At 37.5% G+C, this 19101-nt stretch overlaps 1 protein-coding gene across 6 annotated transcripts in view; it reads right to left on the bottom strand.

The window, feature by feature from the left end:
• The window catches only part of ATE1 (arginyltransferase 1), a 169199-nt gene that overhangs the window by 134477 nt on the left and 15621 nt on the right, over window positions 1-19101 (bottom strand). For 2 of the 6 annotated variants that reach the window (XM_044749574.2, XM_044749547.2), the window contains exons 6-8: window positions 16029-16255; window positions 14079-14207; window positions 13037-13165 (exon numbers count right to left, since the gene is read on the bottom strand). In XM_044749574.2, coding sequence (XP_044605509.2) covers window positions 13037-13165; window positions 14079-14207; window positions 16029-16255 — 485 coding nt within the window. The remainder of the gene's footprint in view (window positions 1-13036; window positions 13166-14078; window positions 14208-16028; window positions 16256-19101) is intronic. The other 4 variants (XM_070481996.1, XM_044749550.2, XM_044749582.2 and 1 more) reach the window with 2 other exon arrangements.

Genomic DNA, 19101 nt, shown 5'->3' with positions numbered 1-19101 from the left:
AATGGTTAATAGAGGGCAGGGAACAGGGTGGAGGAGATACGGAAAGGAGGCTTCTCCGAGTGTATCTCTTTTTACATAGTTTTGACTTTTTTTTTTTTTTTTTTTGCTGAGGGAGATTCACTCTGAACTAATACCTGATGCCAATCTTCTCTTTTTTTGTATGCGAGCTGCCACCACAGCATGGCCACCAACAAGTGGTGTAGGTCTGTGCCCAGAAACCGAACCCAGGCCACCAAAGCAGAGGATGCCAAACTTAACCACTAGGCCACTGAGGCTGGCTTGACATAGTTTTGACTTTTGAACTACATAAATGAATCACCTACTAAAAACTAAATTAAATTAAGAAGCAAACCCCAAAACTGAAAACAAACTGAAATAACTGAACGTAAGTCAATTTAGTAACATAACTACATAAGAAAAAATAATTATTCCACATGACTTCTGAACAAAGTATTCTGTGGGATATATTCTAGGGACAAAAAAGAATCATACATTTCATTCATCAGTTGTCACTATTGTTAGTGACATTGTAATACTGAATCTGTTCTATGTATATCATAATATAAAGTAAGTTCATAAAGATGCTAATGTGACCAAGAAACACACAAAGAGAAACAAACGTAAAATCAGAAAAGTTAAGACAACTCCACAATGCTAAATTTGAACTGGAAATATCAACATAAACTCATACTGCCCAACTCCTCTTGGTCTCTAAATTCAATCTCCATTATAAGGACCCAAGGCTTCCTGGAAAAATAGCTGGCAGGTTCCAAGACTGGGCTGGGAAATGCACAAGATGAGACTGAGGCATCTTTCTGTTCCGCAAAGCAGGAAGGCTCTCAAGACTAAAAGGAGACTATCAAAAGGCAGAAGGGACATCTTGAAGGACTTTGCACTGGCCAAATTTGGGACAATCTGAGCACCAAAAACAATTGTGACTGTGATTATAAAGTATTGAATAAAAAACATCCATGAGCTTCACAGTGACAGTACAAAACAAAGAACGGGAGGGATATTAATTTGCCACCAACTCGTTACTCTAAAATTTGTAACTAAGGGGAAAAAATTCAGCATTTACCTTGCCTCCTTAACAAAGAATGGCTATTAAAAATGCATTTTCTTAAAAAAGAAAAGCTAAACAAATCATTATTCCACAACCACCAGTGAAATGAGTGATCCGAAGATCATCAGTGGACACTAAAACCACTAGAGGTAAGGCTGCTGAGGAAAGGGCTGTTCATCTGTGCTGAAGCACCTCTGCAGATTACATGCTAATCACAAGGGGAAACTCTCATCCTTACAGTGAAGAAATACTGAGGTCACCACTTTAACAGTGTTCAAAGTTAGCATCACCAATACTGGGAAAACCCATTATTATATATCTTGTCATACTACGATACGATGTAGACAAAATCAACTATGAAGCATATTTGCCAAGAATTGTTTAACCTGAACCTTACTAAGATTTAGACTTAATTTTCAGTCTACAGGAAATTTGGGGAACAGATGAGTAAGTTAAAGTAGACTAGGAAGAAAGATTCAGACAAATACACAATGTGGAATATTCTATACGGCAACTGGCCTGAACTTTCAAAAGCCAGTGTCACGTACCACAGGAGTAATGAGCCTAACTAGCATCCTGTTTAAGCACAAAATACCACCCTCCACTAAAAGAAATCAGGACTCCTTGGACAAAAGGCTGATTCCAAATCTGGAAAAAGAAAAATATAACATTAATCTGGAACATCATTTCATGCCAGATAAAAAGGGAAAATTTAAAGACTAATGGGGTCGTATCAAAAGGATATAGAAGGGGCCGGCCCTGTGGCCTAGTGGTTAAGTTCGATACACTCCACTTCAGCAGCCCAGGTTCAGTTCTCAGGCACAGACTTACACCATTTGTCGGCAGCCATGCTGTGGTGGCAACCCACATACAAAACAGAGGAAGACTGGCACAGATGTTAGTTCAGGGCACATCTTCCTCAAGTTTAAAAAAAAAGAGGAAGATTGGTGAATTTTCCTCAGCAAAAAAAAAAAAAAAAAGACATAGAAGCTTGTTTGAAGGGACTCCTACTGGCCAAATTTGGGACAATTTAAGCACGTAAAAAAATTGGCAATGGATTATAATACTTTGAAAATTTTTTAGGTCCATGGGCCCATAGTGATACCAAAAGGAAAAAAAGGTGGTGGGTGGGAGGTGAATGGAGAGAGAAAGCTCTTCTTTATAGAAGATATGCAATTTCAGATAATAAATATAGAAGAAAATAATACAATGATATAAATTACCATTTTGCAGCCCCTCCTACATTCCCATAGTAACTGATTCAGGTAAGGAACACCAAAGGATGTTAAAACAATCAGATGACAGGGTGTTGGGGAAGAGGTTATTCAAAATATCTCAAAACTATCATCCCACAGGTTACTTTTTAAACACTAAGGGTATAATGTGCCTTTACATTGGAAAAATCTAATTACAGAGGTAAAAATGTCACTTAACAATAAAGAGATCTGATGGCCATCCAACCACGTGAGCAGACCTAGCATCACAAATAAGGGATAACCTGATATCATGTGCTGCCTGATGTGATACAGCAGAACAAAAAAACTCACAATCCCGAGAGAAAACTGTTTGGCAATATCTAAAAGCTAAACATCTGCACACCCTACGATACAGCAATTCTACCCTAAGTATACACCCAACAAAAACGCGCCCGTGTGCTTAACGAAGGACATGTACAAGGATGTACGGACGCAGCACTAGCCACGGCAGCCCCAAACCAGGAACTAATCAAATTCCCATCAACAGTAGAAACGGATAAATTATGTTATGTTCATAAGTAGAATACTACACAGCCTTGAGATTGAACAATCTACAACACACACTAATATAGATGAATTGCACTAACATAATGTTGAGCAAAAGACACCACAAGCAAAAGAGTACACAGACGATGCTACTTCCATAAAGTACGAAACAGGCAAGCTAAGATGTACTCTTACAAGTCAAGAGAGCAGTGGCAGTGACTGGAAAAGGATGAGAGGGGACTTCTGGGGGCTGGCCGGTAGTAGTCAATTTCTCGATCTGACAGCCAGTCACCGAGCGAGTTCAATTCATGAATATTCATCTATCTGAAAGCTAATGTGTATTTTTCTGTATGAACATCATACTTCAATAAAAAGTTTTCTTAAACAGTACACATCACCTACATCTAACAACAGTGAAGCTGAATAATCATTAGGAAACACACAAATCCTGAATATAGGACATTCTAAAGACAACGAGTTTAGACACTAAAAACGTCAGTCACAAGCAAGAAGAAAATCAAAAAAGACTAAGGAAACTTGGCAGTATTATCAAGACAGCATAAACGTAATAGCTCATGCAATGCATGAATCTTGACTGGATCCTATATTAAAAGGAAAAAAGCTATAAAAGGTATTTCTGGTATAATTTGGAACTTTTGAACATGGATTGTGATGTTACAGAACTTCTGTTAACTTTTCAGGAATGATAAATATTGTGGTTATGTAGGAGAATATATTTTCTCTTAGGAGAAGCACACTTAGTATTTGCAGATGAAATGTTATTCACAAACTACCTTCAAATGGTTCAGGTAAGTAAAGGAGAGAAAGAAAGCAAGTCTGACAAAGTCGTCAACAACTGGTGAACCTTGGTGAACATTTTGTGGTTGTCCACTATATTCTTTCAACTTTTCTATTCATAAATTTCAAAAGTTTCAAAGTAAAAAGTCAAGGAAAAGAAGTGAATATCACAGAAACTATTTAAAAGATAGAAGCTATTCTAGAATTTAAAAAATAAATATAACATATGAACCCAGAATGGATACTAATTTTTAAAAAAACAGAAAATGTACATAAGGACTAGATATTAAATGATATTTATAAATAATTGTTAATTTTCTTATGTGATAATGACACTGTGTTTTGAAGAAGCACACTGTGTTTTTCAGAGATGCATGCTAAAGAATTTAGGAGTAAAAGGTCATGATGTATAATGTAAGTTAAAATGACTCACACACAAAAAAGGCAGAGAAACTAACCATTGTTGAGTCTAGATGATGGGTATGCAGGTGATCAATATTTATTCTTTCAATTTTCCTTTGTTTGAAAGTTCACAAAATTGGGAAAATAATTTAGTGAGTGCCTCAGAAGCATGAGGAGACTGCTAGGGGTATGACTACAGTATGTTGTTCAAATAGTTTAAAAGAGCTGAGAGCAACTTTAGTTATTCTAAGGAACCAATGGTACATATTAAATATTACTAGATAATGGTATTTTCTATAATATAACATTAATACAATTTCAGCTAAGTTCTGTGTTTATATCATATGGAATTACTGGTATTTTGAAAAACAAAGATTCTTAAAGGCTGGTCTTATATTGTATTATACAAAAGATAGGCCACAAATAACTCCCGTTTTATTTATATAGTACTATTTTCTGAAAATCTGGTATTCACCTGAATGATTGAAAATAATAATGGAAACAAACATACTGGAGTAATTCATGAAGTCCTATACAATCTCACTATCTTCAATTATGTGCTACTTTTCTAAAGATGTTACTAAAAAGAATTGACTTGCTATTTTGGATATCAAAGCAATCTACATTTATTTATCTTCTCATCAAATCTCTCAAAAAATAACCTACTTTTCAGACTGTTTAAATGATTGTTTTACAGTTACCAACAGAGGCAAAGTGGATTTTATAAACTGCTATGGCTGCTTCAAGTGCCCAAGTTAGTATGTTATTTACTCTAAATGTTTTACAGGAGCAAAAAATGTATTTTCTTGAATATAATTAAATCAGCTTCGCCCAATAAATTAACAAAACCACAGCACAGTGAGCTGCTGCAGGAGCCCCTGAAGCCGGTCAGGAGAACACAACACTCTTTTAAGGAGAGCTTTTCTGGCTTCTCCTGCTGCCTCTGAGCACAGGAACACTGGCCATTTGCTCATGTTGAAAACTAGCTGTGTCAAAAGGGAAATCACTTCTGCACTCGATGACAGAAATTCGGTTCCTTCAATATAAAACGCCACACTTTAAGACTGGGAAGCAAGGTGGTATGTCCAAATCAGTTTCTCCAGGCAGCTAGCCCCACAGGTAGAGTGTGCTTACTCTCTCTCTGCAGGCAACGGTTTGCCAAGGGAAGTAAGAATTTCCAGATGAGAACACAGCAGGTGAAGAAGCTCATCCGCAGCAGTGACCAGCTCCTTACACAGAAGTATTGCCAGGGCAGTTCACAGGCTTGAAATCCCTGTTAAAGAGCCAAAAATTTAATTTCCTTACCTAGAGAATACCAGAGGCACTGCTCCTGACAAGTGCCCTGCTAATAAAGCAGGGAGGACCTCAAAGAGAAATGCGCAGCACAGCAGTGGCAGATGGGGCCGAAGGGGCAGGCCCGAAGGACAAGAGCTCCTCAGCAGCCCCCAAGGGAAGTGACTGTATTCAGAACAGAGCTTGCCAAAGGGTGCTCTTGAAAACAATGGAGATTTTGGTGGGAAGAAACAAAGAGGAGGCCAGCAGTTCCATGAGGACAAGCTAAACTGTAGGCCAGTTGGTTTACCAGAGAGCAACAGGAAAAGAGACAGCTAAAAAGAGCCCTCTTGGGGTCAAAACAAACCTCAAAAACTGGCCTCAAAAAATGATCCTGCAAAAAGGCCCAAATTTAATTAAATCAGACTATGGAGCAATTTATGTCCCAGGGCACTGTTGAAAACAACAGAGCAATCAGCCAGCAATTAGTGGGGCCTAAGAGACAGGGATACCCACAGAGGCAAACATCTTTACAGGGAGATCAGGGAAGGAGACAAAGAGGACACTTCTAAGACCACTGTCATCCAGGGTAACTGCAACGCCCAAGGCTGGGCCCTGGGAGTGACATCAGAGGCTTCTCATATGAAAATGCATATTCTCCTTTCTTCTCTTGACTGATTTTAAAAACAACTGTATAAAACAATATGTATATAATTGGATTGTTGGGACTATAACATAGAAAAGTAATATATTTGACAACAACATCATAAAGAAGGTGGATGAGACAAAGCTGTGTTACTGTAAGAAAACTATACTAGATGGTAACTCAAATCCACAGGAACAAATGAAGAGAACCAGAAATGTTAAATAAGAAGGCTAATTATAATAAATTATAAATAGATACCGTTCTTATTCCTCTTCTCAGCTTCAAAAAGACATAAAATGATATAAAGCAATAATTATTTTTCTATTTACTTAAACTAAAAAGAAAAAAACAGTTCACTCATTTCTCTCCCTCTCTACCCATTGCCTCTGGCAACCACCAATCTGTTCTCCATATCTATGAGTTGGGGGGGGGGGGGGGTGGGAGTGGGTGGGGGGGTGTGGGGGTGTGTGTGTGTATGTGTGGGTGTATACATATGGTTTTTTTAGATTCCACATATAAGAGAGATCATACAGTACAGTTGGCCCTCCGTATCCATGGGTTCTGCATCCACGGATACAGAGGGCCAACTAAAGGCTTGAGCATCCCTGGATCCTGGTATGAGCAGAGGGTCCCAGAACCATTCTTTCTTGGATACAGAGGGATGCCTCCATTTGTCTTTCTCTGACTTATTTCACTTAGCATAATGTCCTTAAGGTCCATCCATGTTGTCACAAACGGCAAGATTTCATTATTTTTTATGGCTGGGTAATATTCCATTGTGTGTGTGTGTATGTGGACTTTTTTTATATATGTAGACACACAATTTCTTTATTCATTCATCTATCAATGGACACTTAGGTGGCTTCCATATCTTGGCTATTGTAAATAACGCTGCAATGAACATCCTATACATACACATACTGTATGACTTCATTTACATGAAATGTCCAGGGGGCTTTCCTGGTGGCACAGCAGTTAAGTTCACACATTCTGCTTCGGCAGCCCGGGGTTTGCCAGTTCAGATCCCAGGTGTGGACCCATGCTCCGCTTGTCAAGCCATTCTCCGCTTGTCAAGCCATGCTGTGGTAGGCATCCCACATATAAAGTAAAGGAAGATGGCACGGATGTTAGCTCAGGGCCAGTCTTCCTCAGCAAAAAGAGGAGGATTGGCAGCAGATGTCAGCTCAGGGCTAATCGTCCTCAAAAAGAAAAAAAGTCCAGATTAGGTAAATCCAGAGACAGAAAGTAGAGTAGTGCTTGCCTAGGGCTGGTGTGTTTGGGGGAAAATGAGGAGTGACTACTAATGGGTATGGAGTTTATTCTGGGGTGAAAAGAATGTCCCAGAATTACTGATGACGTTTGCACAAGACCGTGAATATACTAAAAACTACTGAATCATATACTTTAAATGGGTGAATTGTATGATGTGTGAATTAAATCTTAACAAAGCTATTAAAGAAAAAAGCACAGCGCAGACCTGACTTGCAAAATGTTATTTCATGTTATTTCTTTAAACTATCTTGAGAGAGATGACAAACTAGCCCACACGAAAAACAATACCGTTCCAAACGTCTCTGAAAACTCCATATGAATTCAGTTAGATGTCAGGTAAATAAAATGCTAAGAGTGATCTTGAAGTCAGAGGATTTATCAAAGCCAAATATATCCATTTGTACAAAATCATAATACTATACAGTAGTCTCATCTTATCTGGGGCATATGTTCCAAGACCTCCAGTGGAGTCCTGAAACCTCAAATAGTACAGAACCCTAAGTATTACTAGTATGTTTTTTCTTATATGTACATACTTATGATAAAGCTTAATTTATAAATTAGGCATAGTAAGAGAGTAACAACAATAACTAATAATAAAATAGAATAATTATAACAATACACTGTAATAAAAGTTACCATAGATCTTAGCAGCCTCAGTACACAATTTTTTTCTCTTTCCCTATTAAGTCTAGAACTTTCACCTTTTCACTTAAAGGAAGCACCTGACAGCTTCTCTTTGGTATGTGTGAATTGCTAGCATCACTACTCTTGCACTTAAGGCCATTATTAAGTAAAACAAGGGTTACTTAAGCAAACACTGTGATACCACAACAGTCAATCTGATAACCTGATAACCGAGATGACTACTAAATGACTAACAGGTGGGTAGCAGTACACAGTGTGGATACGGCTGAACAAAGGGATGATTCAGCCCAGGGTGGGATGGAGCAGGAGAGTGTGAGACGTCATCACGCTACTCAAAATGGCACAGAACTTAAAACTTACAAGTCGTTTATTTCTGAAATTTTCCATTTAATATTTTTGGAATGGGGTTGACTACAGAAACTGTGGAAAGCAAAATCACAGATGGTGGGGACTACTGTACTGTCAAAAACTTTTCCACCAGTACAAATTTACTCTAAGTACGTGACCCTATGAAATGGATCACTAAGAAAAAACTATTTGGCTACAACAAAGAAATCCATTATACATTTCTATTTAAACACAAGGTCAAATCAGTACTGATTTCAGTCCTGAGTTCCGAGTTCAGTACTACTGATGGTAATGAATGTAAATAAAAAATGTACAGTAACTGCATACAAAAGGAAATAAAAATCTGAATGGCTCACAATAAAATTTAATGTAAAAGAGTTTTAATTAAATGCTATGTTCACCTTTCTTTAAAAAAAAACCACTTTCAGGGGCCAGCCTGGTGGCACAGCGGTTAAGTGTGCACATTCCACTTCGCGGGCCCGGGGTTCACCAGTTCGGATCCCAGGTACGGACACAGCACTGCTCGGCAAGCCATGCTGTGGCAAGCGTCCCACATATAAAGTAGAGGAAGATGGGCACGGATGTTAGCTAAGGGCCAGTCTTCCTCAGCAAAAAGAGAAGGATTGGCAGCAGTTAGCTCAGGGCTAATCTTCCTCAAAAAAAAAAACCACTTTTATAGTATAGATTACTAATCTACAATACGATCATCATTTAAGTAACACATTAGAGTTGTACCATAATCTAAAATAAAACCGAGAATATGCAACCTAGCACCAAGACAGAAGAATACAAAGCCTTTTTTTAAAAGCCTCAATCACACCTTGTGTCTAAACATAGAACACTGCCCTAGAGCCTCTGCAGACGCTAAGTCCCAGGTGCTGATTTCTGATTTGTTATCTTCACATCTTCTGTTGTCCCACAAGCTTCACAAACTCAACCTACCCAACACAGAACTCATTTTCTGTTCCTAAGTACACAGTTTCTTCTTCCCCTTGTTATTTCTTATCTCAGATAAAGTTGCCACGATCTATCCAGTCACCCAAGCCAGAAAGTTGAAAAATCACTCTGGACTTCCCTCTCCTCCATTTCCAACTCCCCAAATACCCTTCAAGTCAAACAGCAAATACTCATCAATTTTACCTCCAAAGTATCTGGTGTATCCTTACCATCCTCCTCCTACCATGGCTTACTTCAAGGTCCATCATAACTCAACCTGGGCTCTGCCTCAAGTATCATCACTTGTGATTAAAAACCTCCCACACAACCCTGCCATCAAAGCAACATTCAGTACCATGCAAGATTTTGGAATGTCGAATATTACTGTGGGAATCACTCCTCTACTCTTTTCAAAACATGCAGTTGAGATAAGGACCCTCCTCCACCTAAGCTCCCGGGTGGGGCATGTGATCCAGACATGACCAGAGTTCTCCAGCCCCAGCCACAGCGAATGGTTCAGGGATAAGGATGTATCTCAAGTTGGGCCCATCAGTACCTTCCTTGGGACTTTTTACTGAAACCATCAGAAAAGAAGCATACGATATTTTCTGCTAAGATCACTAGCTACGAGAATGATATACCTTAAACTGGCAGTATTCATCTCTGCCATCATGTGCCTACCTGAGATTAAACGATTACAGAGAAAAATTGGAGCTAGGAGACAACAAGCAGGAGACACAGCCCTGACAGTATCTGCCCAGGATCTAACAAGTCAGAACTTCTTTATTACATATGCAAATAAATCCTTTCTTTAAAAAAATCAATTCAACTTTGGTTTCTGTTGCCTATCAAGTCACAACTAATATATTTCTTAACAACAAAACTGAATTCTATAGCTCCATTGTTTAAAATCCTTCAATAATTCCCTATTACACTAAGGTTAAAATCCAAAGACCTTGCATATAGAGGCCTACAAATTCTGGCCCCTCAATTATTTCATGGCATAAAAATCAATATTTGCATTGCAAAATATCATAAGCTAAGTAATAAGATACATGTCAAACTAAAAGAGAATACCTGCAGCTTTTATCACAAAGAGCTAATGTCCTTAACATAGAGTTTCTAAAATGAAAAGAAAAAAACCAGTACCCCTGGAAAAGCAAGCAAAAATATGACCAAATGGTTCATAGAAGAAAAAATTCAAATGGATTTTAAACATAAGAAAATATGCTCGACGTCACTTATGATTAAAAAAATGAAAATTAAAACCACACAGAAATTTTGTTCCTATGTACATGGCAAAAATTAAAAATTCTTACAAAATCCTCTGTGACCAAGGCCATGGTGGAACAGGCATTCTCATAGTTTGCTACCTACAAAAGGGTACAATCCCTACGGTGAGGAGCCTCTCTGGAGAGGAATTTACCTTTGACCGAGTAACCTGGAAACCTATAACAAAGACACATTGACAAAAATTTTAAAAATTCTACGCACCAGGGTACTCACTGCAACACTATGCAAGAGTAAAACCTGGAAATAGCCAAATGGCCATCAATAAAGATATGACTAAAAAAATTATGATTAATTCCATGAAAAGAGTACTATGCAGCTAGAAAATGGAATGATGAGGATCTCTCCATATATTGTTATGCAGTGATCGCCAAGATATAAACAAGTCTGATATAGCACCTCTTTATACGAAAGAGGGCGAAACGTGTTCATGCACATGTACCTATACGTATATGAAGTATAAACATGCATATAGAGATACACACACACATCATATACAGAGAGACATCACACACCCACAGATACCACACACATATTCGCTTACATTTTCAAAAAGAATCAACAGGAAGCAAAATTAATTCCAAGATAAACGACCCAGGTTCTTTTAAAAAATGCTATTAAAAACGAGGGAAATCTGTTCTAAATTAAAAGATGTTCAAGAGAATATCAATCAACTAGGATGTACAGACCTTACAGGAATCCTGATTCAAACAAACCAACTTTAAAGACATATTGAAGACAACAAAACAAAATCAAACATGCACTAGGCATTAGATAACATAATTACTGTTAATTTTGCTGAGTGTGATTATACTATTATAGTTATATATTTTTTTGAAGTTTATAACTTTTAGTCTAGAGTAGATTTCCCTCTCTTGTTTTAAACAGGGTTTGTTTACTAAAGAAATGAAGTCATTTGTCTTATAGAATTGCCCAGGTGTTATTTTAATACATTCCTTTATCTCTCATATTTTTTTGTAAACTGATTATTACATCTAGAAGCTTGTAGATTCAGGTTCAACTTTTCTAGCAAGAATATTCCATAGGTGGTGCTTTATACTTCTCACATTTACAGTCATGTGCCACGTAACAACATTTCAGTCAGTGACAGATGGCGTCTATGACGGTGGTCCCAGAAGATTAGTACCATATAGTCTAGGTGTGTGGTAGGCTCTACCATCTAGGTATACCCTATGATGTCCCCACAACCATGAAATCACCTAAGGATGCATTTCTCAGAACGTATCCTCATCGTTAAGCAACACATAACTATAGTCTCGTTACCAAGAATGCCCTTCTCCCTTTTTGCCCTAACACTTCCTCATCTTTTCAGACTTGGCTCAGGTATCACCTCCTTCAGAAGAACCTTCCTAACCTCCAGTCCCACACTTAGATGCTTTCCATACTAATCCAATAGCTAACTCCAAGAGCGCTGGAACTGTTCACCCATCTGTCACCCCAGTTAGACTGTGAGTCCCCACAGCAATGAACTAAGTCTGCAGGAACAGACTCCATAGAGGCCCGAAGCCTAAGGCGGGGCTCGGAGGGTGCACTTCCTGGGAAAGTGATCTCTACTTTACCCAGTAAACATACCAGATCATGTCAGAGTGTTTTGGCCCAGGTACTCATACCTGGTAAGCAAGCAGGCACAAAACCAGAATCTCCAGGGTAGCAGGAAAGAGTACCGTTCAGAAAGGAATAAGATTCCCCGAGAATATCAAAGGGAGCTTCTTGCACCTGGCAGAATCCTATCTGTAAATACTATCATCCACAGCTGCATGTCTTAACGAGAACTTATGGAAGCGCTTCTCAAATGAGAATGTGCACATGAATCGCCTGCAGACCTCGTTCAAAAGGCAGATTCTGATTCAGTAGGTCTGAGGTGGGGCCTGACATTCTGCGTTCGAGATGCTGTTGGTCAGCAGACCACACTTTAACCAGAATGGCTCCGGGAGACCTGGAAGTCACCCCTCTCTTACGGAACATGCAGCCTTAACTCCTGCCTTACTGACCATCTGTTTTAAGCAAACACATTCTGTGTCATTAAAAAAACAAAAAATCAAATCTTTAATTCTTCTGTATCTGTTGGCATCTTTCTTCCAACACATCACTGTCCCATTGTGACATCCATGCAATCTCTTGTTCATCTAAATAACTGCAGCCTGGGAAAATCAATAAATGCTTGTTAAATGATGCTCTATATAACCTCAACTTATTCTTTCTCATTTGCTTCTTGTTTAGATACGCTTGTTTATTGGTCCATCCTTCCTATTTGATTATCAATTCCTTGAAGACAGACTCTTTCCTTTGTGCTATGGCACACAGGATGGCACATAACAAGCAGACATTAGTGATGTCTGCTGACTTAGCCCCACGGCTGAACATATAAACACACTACATTCAGATTCCTGGAGAGAACACTGAATAAGAACATAACCTTTTTCTGAGGGATTTAAAATGCTCACATGTATGACTTGTTTTCACAAAAGTTCAGTAATACACACTGAAAGGATCATGAGCTCTACTTAATAGATAAGAAAACGGTATAAGAAAGTTATGTATTATGCTTCTTCATCGACAAGCTCATCAACATAGGAAAGAACGTTTAACAAAAGGTACCTCAGTCTTCCCACATTCATCAGGCGGATCCTGGTGTATGGCCATTTGATACTTGACATATAAAGAAAATGACTGGCTGAAGGACGACTTGAACTCTGGGTCCTCAAAGGAGACAGGCACTAACCTCACCTTCAGAGCAAGGAAAATACAAGCAAATGCTAGTGAAACATCTCCACCTGACGACAGGCTTCTGAAGGTGAGGCTAGAGTAAGATCTCCGCAAATCCACTTCCAAAGCTCAGAACTGGGATTTCTCACGAAATGAATAAACCCTGGAACGGGCTGACTGGCAGAGCCCGGAGTGCTAACTTTATACTAATATGAAAATTTTAAACTCATATGGGCCAGGACAATTGATTTTATTTTGGTTTTTCTCCATCTACCTACTGTGGTTCTCTGCATACACTAGAGTCAATAGTGTTGCTAACGGCCATTAGGCCACTACTTTTGTCCCCTCTACTTCAATTAAGTCTTATAACCTCCTCCCCTTCCAGATTTTTCTTGGGTAATTTGATCTATAAAATTACAAGCATACAAGCACTTCTATGAAAGCATTCTACTGTCTTACTTTTCTAGTTCCACTCAGTTGCGTATGGGTAATACATCAACAGAGTGATTAGCTGTTACGAACTCTCTACACATGACTTTTAAATGGGAATAAAGCATAATAACCATGTTATGCAAAGTACGCCTACCATGAAAATATAGGTTTTTTGCTTTTTTCTCCCAAATATTTTAACTTAAAGCTTTACTTATTACTAACTTTTAGATAAATGCATCTAAACAGAGTGACTTTAAACAAAGATAATTTCTTTTTTGTGTTACTGTCCACATTGAAATTATACATTACTGGCACTTAACACGGCACTAGGTAAAATCTGCACTTTCAGAATGTCCATTAATCCACAGTCCTATCTCTTTGCAGACATGCTGCAAACTGAATATAAATAAAAGGTACCACAAATAAACCAAGAATCCATACAATGATATTAAATGGAGGGGAAGTTCCAATTGCACAGGAAAATGACACTCGGCCTGCTGACCTGGCTCACAGTTGGTTTATCAGGTGGGTCCTTGTGAATAACCATCTGGTAACGTTTATAGACCTGGTAAGACTCCTGAAATGTGGCTTTGAACTGAGAACTTGGTGGAGATGATCTCACCACCCTCACCTTCAGAAGGAGTTAAAAAACAATATTCATTAATTCATTTAATTATTCTATGGAATATGCATTAACAGTTACTCCCACCCAAAAAGAACCAAAAGTTTCAATACAAATGTTAAAGCATAAACATATTTTAACATTAAAAATCAACCAGTTAATAAAGAAAAAAATTATTTCTCCAACATTATGAAGGCAGAGGATCCTGTCTAAATTCTAAGACTAAGCTCTATGAACAAATTATGTAAGCCTGCCTCTATCGTAAAATGCAGAATACTTCTGACACTCAAGACACAAACACAAATAAATGTTCTTTATTTTTAGTTGAATGCAACTCACCCTCAGTAAGTCAGAAGGACTAAAAATGTGAATATATTTCTTGGATACTCTTTCATGCATTACTACTAACTCTAAACTTACAACTTTTTCTATAAGTATAAAAGACAACCCTCACAAAGTGTTCCTACTTCATAGCATAGTTAAGAATGAAGACTCTAAAGTGAGATTTCCTTTACTCACATCTCAATGTCACTACCTTGGTCAAGTAAATAAATTAACCTCTCTGTGCCTTAGTTTCCTCATATGCAAAATGAAGAAGAGTTAAAGAGAGTAATTGCACACAGTAACGGCTAATATTTCTTTTAACATTAATTAGTTACTAGCCAGTTAAAATGTGTTAGCAAAATAGAACAGTAACACGAAATCAAATGCAATATAATAAAAAGGCATAATTGGAAACTTTTCATGTATGCCATGGGAAGTGATTCTTCCATGAAGAAAGAGTGACACCCAGTGGACAACAAATCTCTATCCACCTAGATATCATTACACTAAAAAGGAAAAGCTGCCAACTGTAGAAGTGTTATGTTAGCTGTGCCCGGTGCCCTGGATACATTACTATTTATGATCAAATGATAAAAGACTCCTCATAAAATATTTTAAGTAGTGTGTTCAATTCTCTTTATAATTTAGGAAGGAGAAAGGCAACAGCAAAATCCGAGTAGCCAAGAAATTATAATAGTCAAAGTTATTAAAACTTATGTCTGATAATGTATATTTCTATAGTCTCAGATTCAGACTGTGTCAAAGTTAATTTTTAAAATCAAGTCTTTCATGATAAGTGATGATCTCAGATGATATTAAGCTATAAATTCAAAGGCTGACCAGTTACTAATCAGGTATGAGTATATGATAAAATCATTATGGCTAATGTTTTAGAAAAAAATTTTATAATATCAAACTAATACTGAAAACTCTAGACCTTATCTGGAAGGTAAATTAAATTTGGAAAAATAATACTATGCCTAAATTGGTTTGGTGGAATTAATAAGAGGATTGCAGTAGTATAATTTAGTACTATTTAGTTAATTCCTAACAGCTGGCTTACATATGTAATACCATCTGCTGCCTTGATCAAGATCAGAATATTAGGATGAATAAAACAGTGATTTGCCTAGTGTGATCTATTCTCCATCTAAACCAAAACTGCCAAAAGTGAAATTTTAAATAGTATTTTTTCTCTTTCACTTTAACTAATAAATTTCAATCAAGGGATACCAAAAAAATCAGAGTAACTTACATAATAACAGGCTAAAACTGGAACTGTTTTCAGAACTTTAGTAGTCAAACTGCCTATTTTTTTTAATCTCCAAAAGAGAAAAGTTTCTCTCACGTAGCATTTAATTTAGTAAATACGAACATTATCAATCCCAGTTTACTTTAATTTCCCATTATTTAAACAGCAACACATCAACTGATTAGTATAACCTCAAATGAAAATACATAAGGTACTCAACAAAAAATAAAACCAACCAACCCCCTCCAAAGTACCTCTAGCTTGTGTGATGCGTTCTCTGGTAAAGATTCAAAAATCAAATCTTCAAGGGATTTGGGCTGGTTGGATTTAGCCTTCGGTGGGCAGAAAGATGGTTCCCGTCGAGCCTGCAAACCCCCAAGTTCTCCATCCGGGTTCTGCTGCATGAGTTTTAACCTCTTCCTTTCTTTCCGGATCTCCTTTGCTTTTCGACACGGAGGCTTACTCAAATCTGCCCCTTTGCCTAAAAAGAATTTCAAAATATTAGACCAGTCACATTTGGCTCTAGAAATATTTTTTCAAAGCTCTCAAAGATTTTACAGAATAAGTCCAAAGTGTTCTGTTAGGTTAGCTTTTGGGTAGATGTTTCAGAGGTTCCTGGTTTAGAACCCCAAGTTGACCTTAAAATTCTACCTTAGAAGCAGGAACTGCCAGAGAAAGTAAGCCACCGAACTTTTCAGACAGCTCTTATTGTTGAAAATCTCTTTCTTTTTTTAAATATTCATCTACTTCTCTGCTTTTGTAAGTAGAAAGAACATAATCAAATATCTGCTGCTTCAGGACACTGCTGTCTCCAACCCGTATTTCTGAGGGACATTTCTCTGAAAGCAGTGGTGACATAGATATAAGCTTAGGAATTGAGTGTAAATGAGTATTGATCCCAGAACATACTCTGACACGTTTTTTAATAAAAAATATGGGTGCTTAGTTGAAAGATTTGTGTCTCTCTCCATCTAACTGAGGAGCCCCATTAGTTCAGCTCTAGTTAATCAGTTTTACTTTAATTAAAACAGCAAATATCAAACAGCCCTTTGAAATATAAAAATGTTAACTATTATTATAAACCACAAATTACCGTTAGTATCCTTTAATCTAGTAAGTTATCATCAAAGAATCTATCCTGAGAAAATCATGAGATAGAGGCAAATAACAAATGAAAACCTCAAAATAATCTAAATGCCCAATAAAAGAATAATTATACAATTTTTAAAACAACTAAGCGACAATAGCATACAGTCATTAAAAATGCTTTAGAAATTTTAGGGGATTTGTCATTATCCAATGTTAAAAAAATAATTCCAATCATGTATAAACATACACCTCAAAAATATTTAGAAAAAAGCCTGGAAAGAAATATACCACCATGTTAACAGTCATTTTACTTGGGTTTAGAAACAGAGAATCTTCCTCTTTTTTGTAGTATTCTCTTTTCTCCAAATTTTCTAACAACGAACATAACTTTGTAATTCTTTTTAAAAAGCTATTAATGAAATAAAGAAATACGCTTTTTTTTAAGATGCTGAAACATAGTATTCACAAGTTATATAAAAGTCAGCAATAGGAAGGTTTATAACACTAGCAAGTTCAATTGTATAGAGAAGAAAATTAAGACCTAGGGTGTTAAGGGACTTGCCAGAGACCAAGAGCTTGTCAAAACAAAAGATACTTGATGAGAAAATAATGAGTTCACTAATACGGAGACCACATTACTAATACTCACTAACACTTTTTCCAACTAAAAATAGTTTACCTATAAAAAAAGACTTTGAATAAGGCTAATAACTAGGTAACAGAAGACTGATTCTATAATCAGCCATTACTCTATTGCCTCAGAGAATTCATTTTCTTTGGCCAGGAAATGTGTCTTTTCTCAAATTTATTCTAGAGGCACAACAGAATATTGGTTAAGAGCACACACTCTGACGTAGGCTGCCTGAGGTCAGCTCTGTCACTTGGCTAGATGACTTTGGGCAAGTTTCCTTGTCTGTACAAGAAAGATAATAACCAGTCCCACCTACAGAGCACCTGTAAGGAGTAAATGAGTTCATGCATGTGAAACTCATAAAACAGTATCTACATTCAACTAGGGTTATCTATTATTATCAGCTATTATATGTATCACTAATACCTAAAATAACGTTTTACCTATAGAGGTATTCCATAAATGGTAGTAAGAAAAAAAAAACTGCACTTTCTAATAGTTACTCAAATTTACATTCCCTACCAAAGTTTTAAAATTATGAATAAATTACAAAACCAGAGTGAGCAGAGAAACAACTTCTCAGTATTTTTATGAAAGACTACCTATGTCATCTTTACACCAATTAATTCATTGGACTGAGCAATCCTTTATCATGGTTGTTTTACTCTACATTTATGTACTATCACATTACCAACTGCAATGGACAGCAAATTAGGGGATTTAATCAGCTTATTTAGGGGATATAATAAATATTCAGATCAATAAATTCCTTCAGCAGAATGAAAACAGATCACCAATATAAAATCAGTACACCACACCTAGACTGCACCCTCAGAGGTTCAAGAAGTCACTCACTCAAGAAGTCTTAGGTCCAAGTGTTTTGAATAGAATTCATTTCAGTTCTAATTAAGTTCAAGGGAATATACTTTTGGGGGGATGGGGAGATTAGCCCTGAGCTAACATCTGCTGCCAATCCTCCTCTTTTTGCTGAGGAAGACTGGCCCTGAGCTAATATCCGTGCCCATCTTCCTCTACTTTCTATGTGGGACGCCTACCACAGCATGGCATTCTGAGCGGCGCCATGTCCACATCTGGGATCCGAACCGGTGAACCCTGGGCTGCCAAAGCAGAAAGTGAGAACTTAACCACTGCACCACTGGGCTTGCCCCAGGAATATACTTTTAGTATTTTTTAAAATAAAGTGGAAATACAGGTTTCCAGAGAAAATCCAAAGATTCCCACATGTTAAAAGAATAGTTTCGCACTCTTAGTGAGAGATATACTAAGGGAAAAAAAAAACTAAAACAAATTGTGTAACATTTCAGTAGTCATACTGCTGGGGGTAAGGCCAGTATCATCATTCCAAAACTGCTGTGCAGGGGCTGGCCCCGTGGCCGAGTGGTTAAGTTCGCGCGCTCTGCTGCAGGCGGCCCAGTGTTTTGTTGGTTCGAATCCTGGGCGCGGACATGGCACTGCTCATCAGACCACGCTGAGGCAGCATCCCACATGCCACAACTAGAAGGACCCACAACGAAGAATACCCAACTACGTACCAGGGGGGCTTTGGGGAGAAAAAGGAAAAAATAAAATCTTTAAAAAAAAAAAAA

This window comes from Equus asinus, chromosome 2 (assembly GCF_041296235.1).
Source record: "Equus asinus isolate D_3611 breed Donkey chromosome 2, EquAss-T2T_v2, whole genome shotgun sequence".
Taxonomy (NCBI): Eukaryota; Metazoa; Chordata; class Mammalia; order Perissodactyla; family Equidae; genus Equus; species Equus asinus.
Note: the sequence above shows the minus strand (reverse complement) of the source record. Positions and strands in the feature narration are given on the sequence as shown.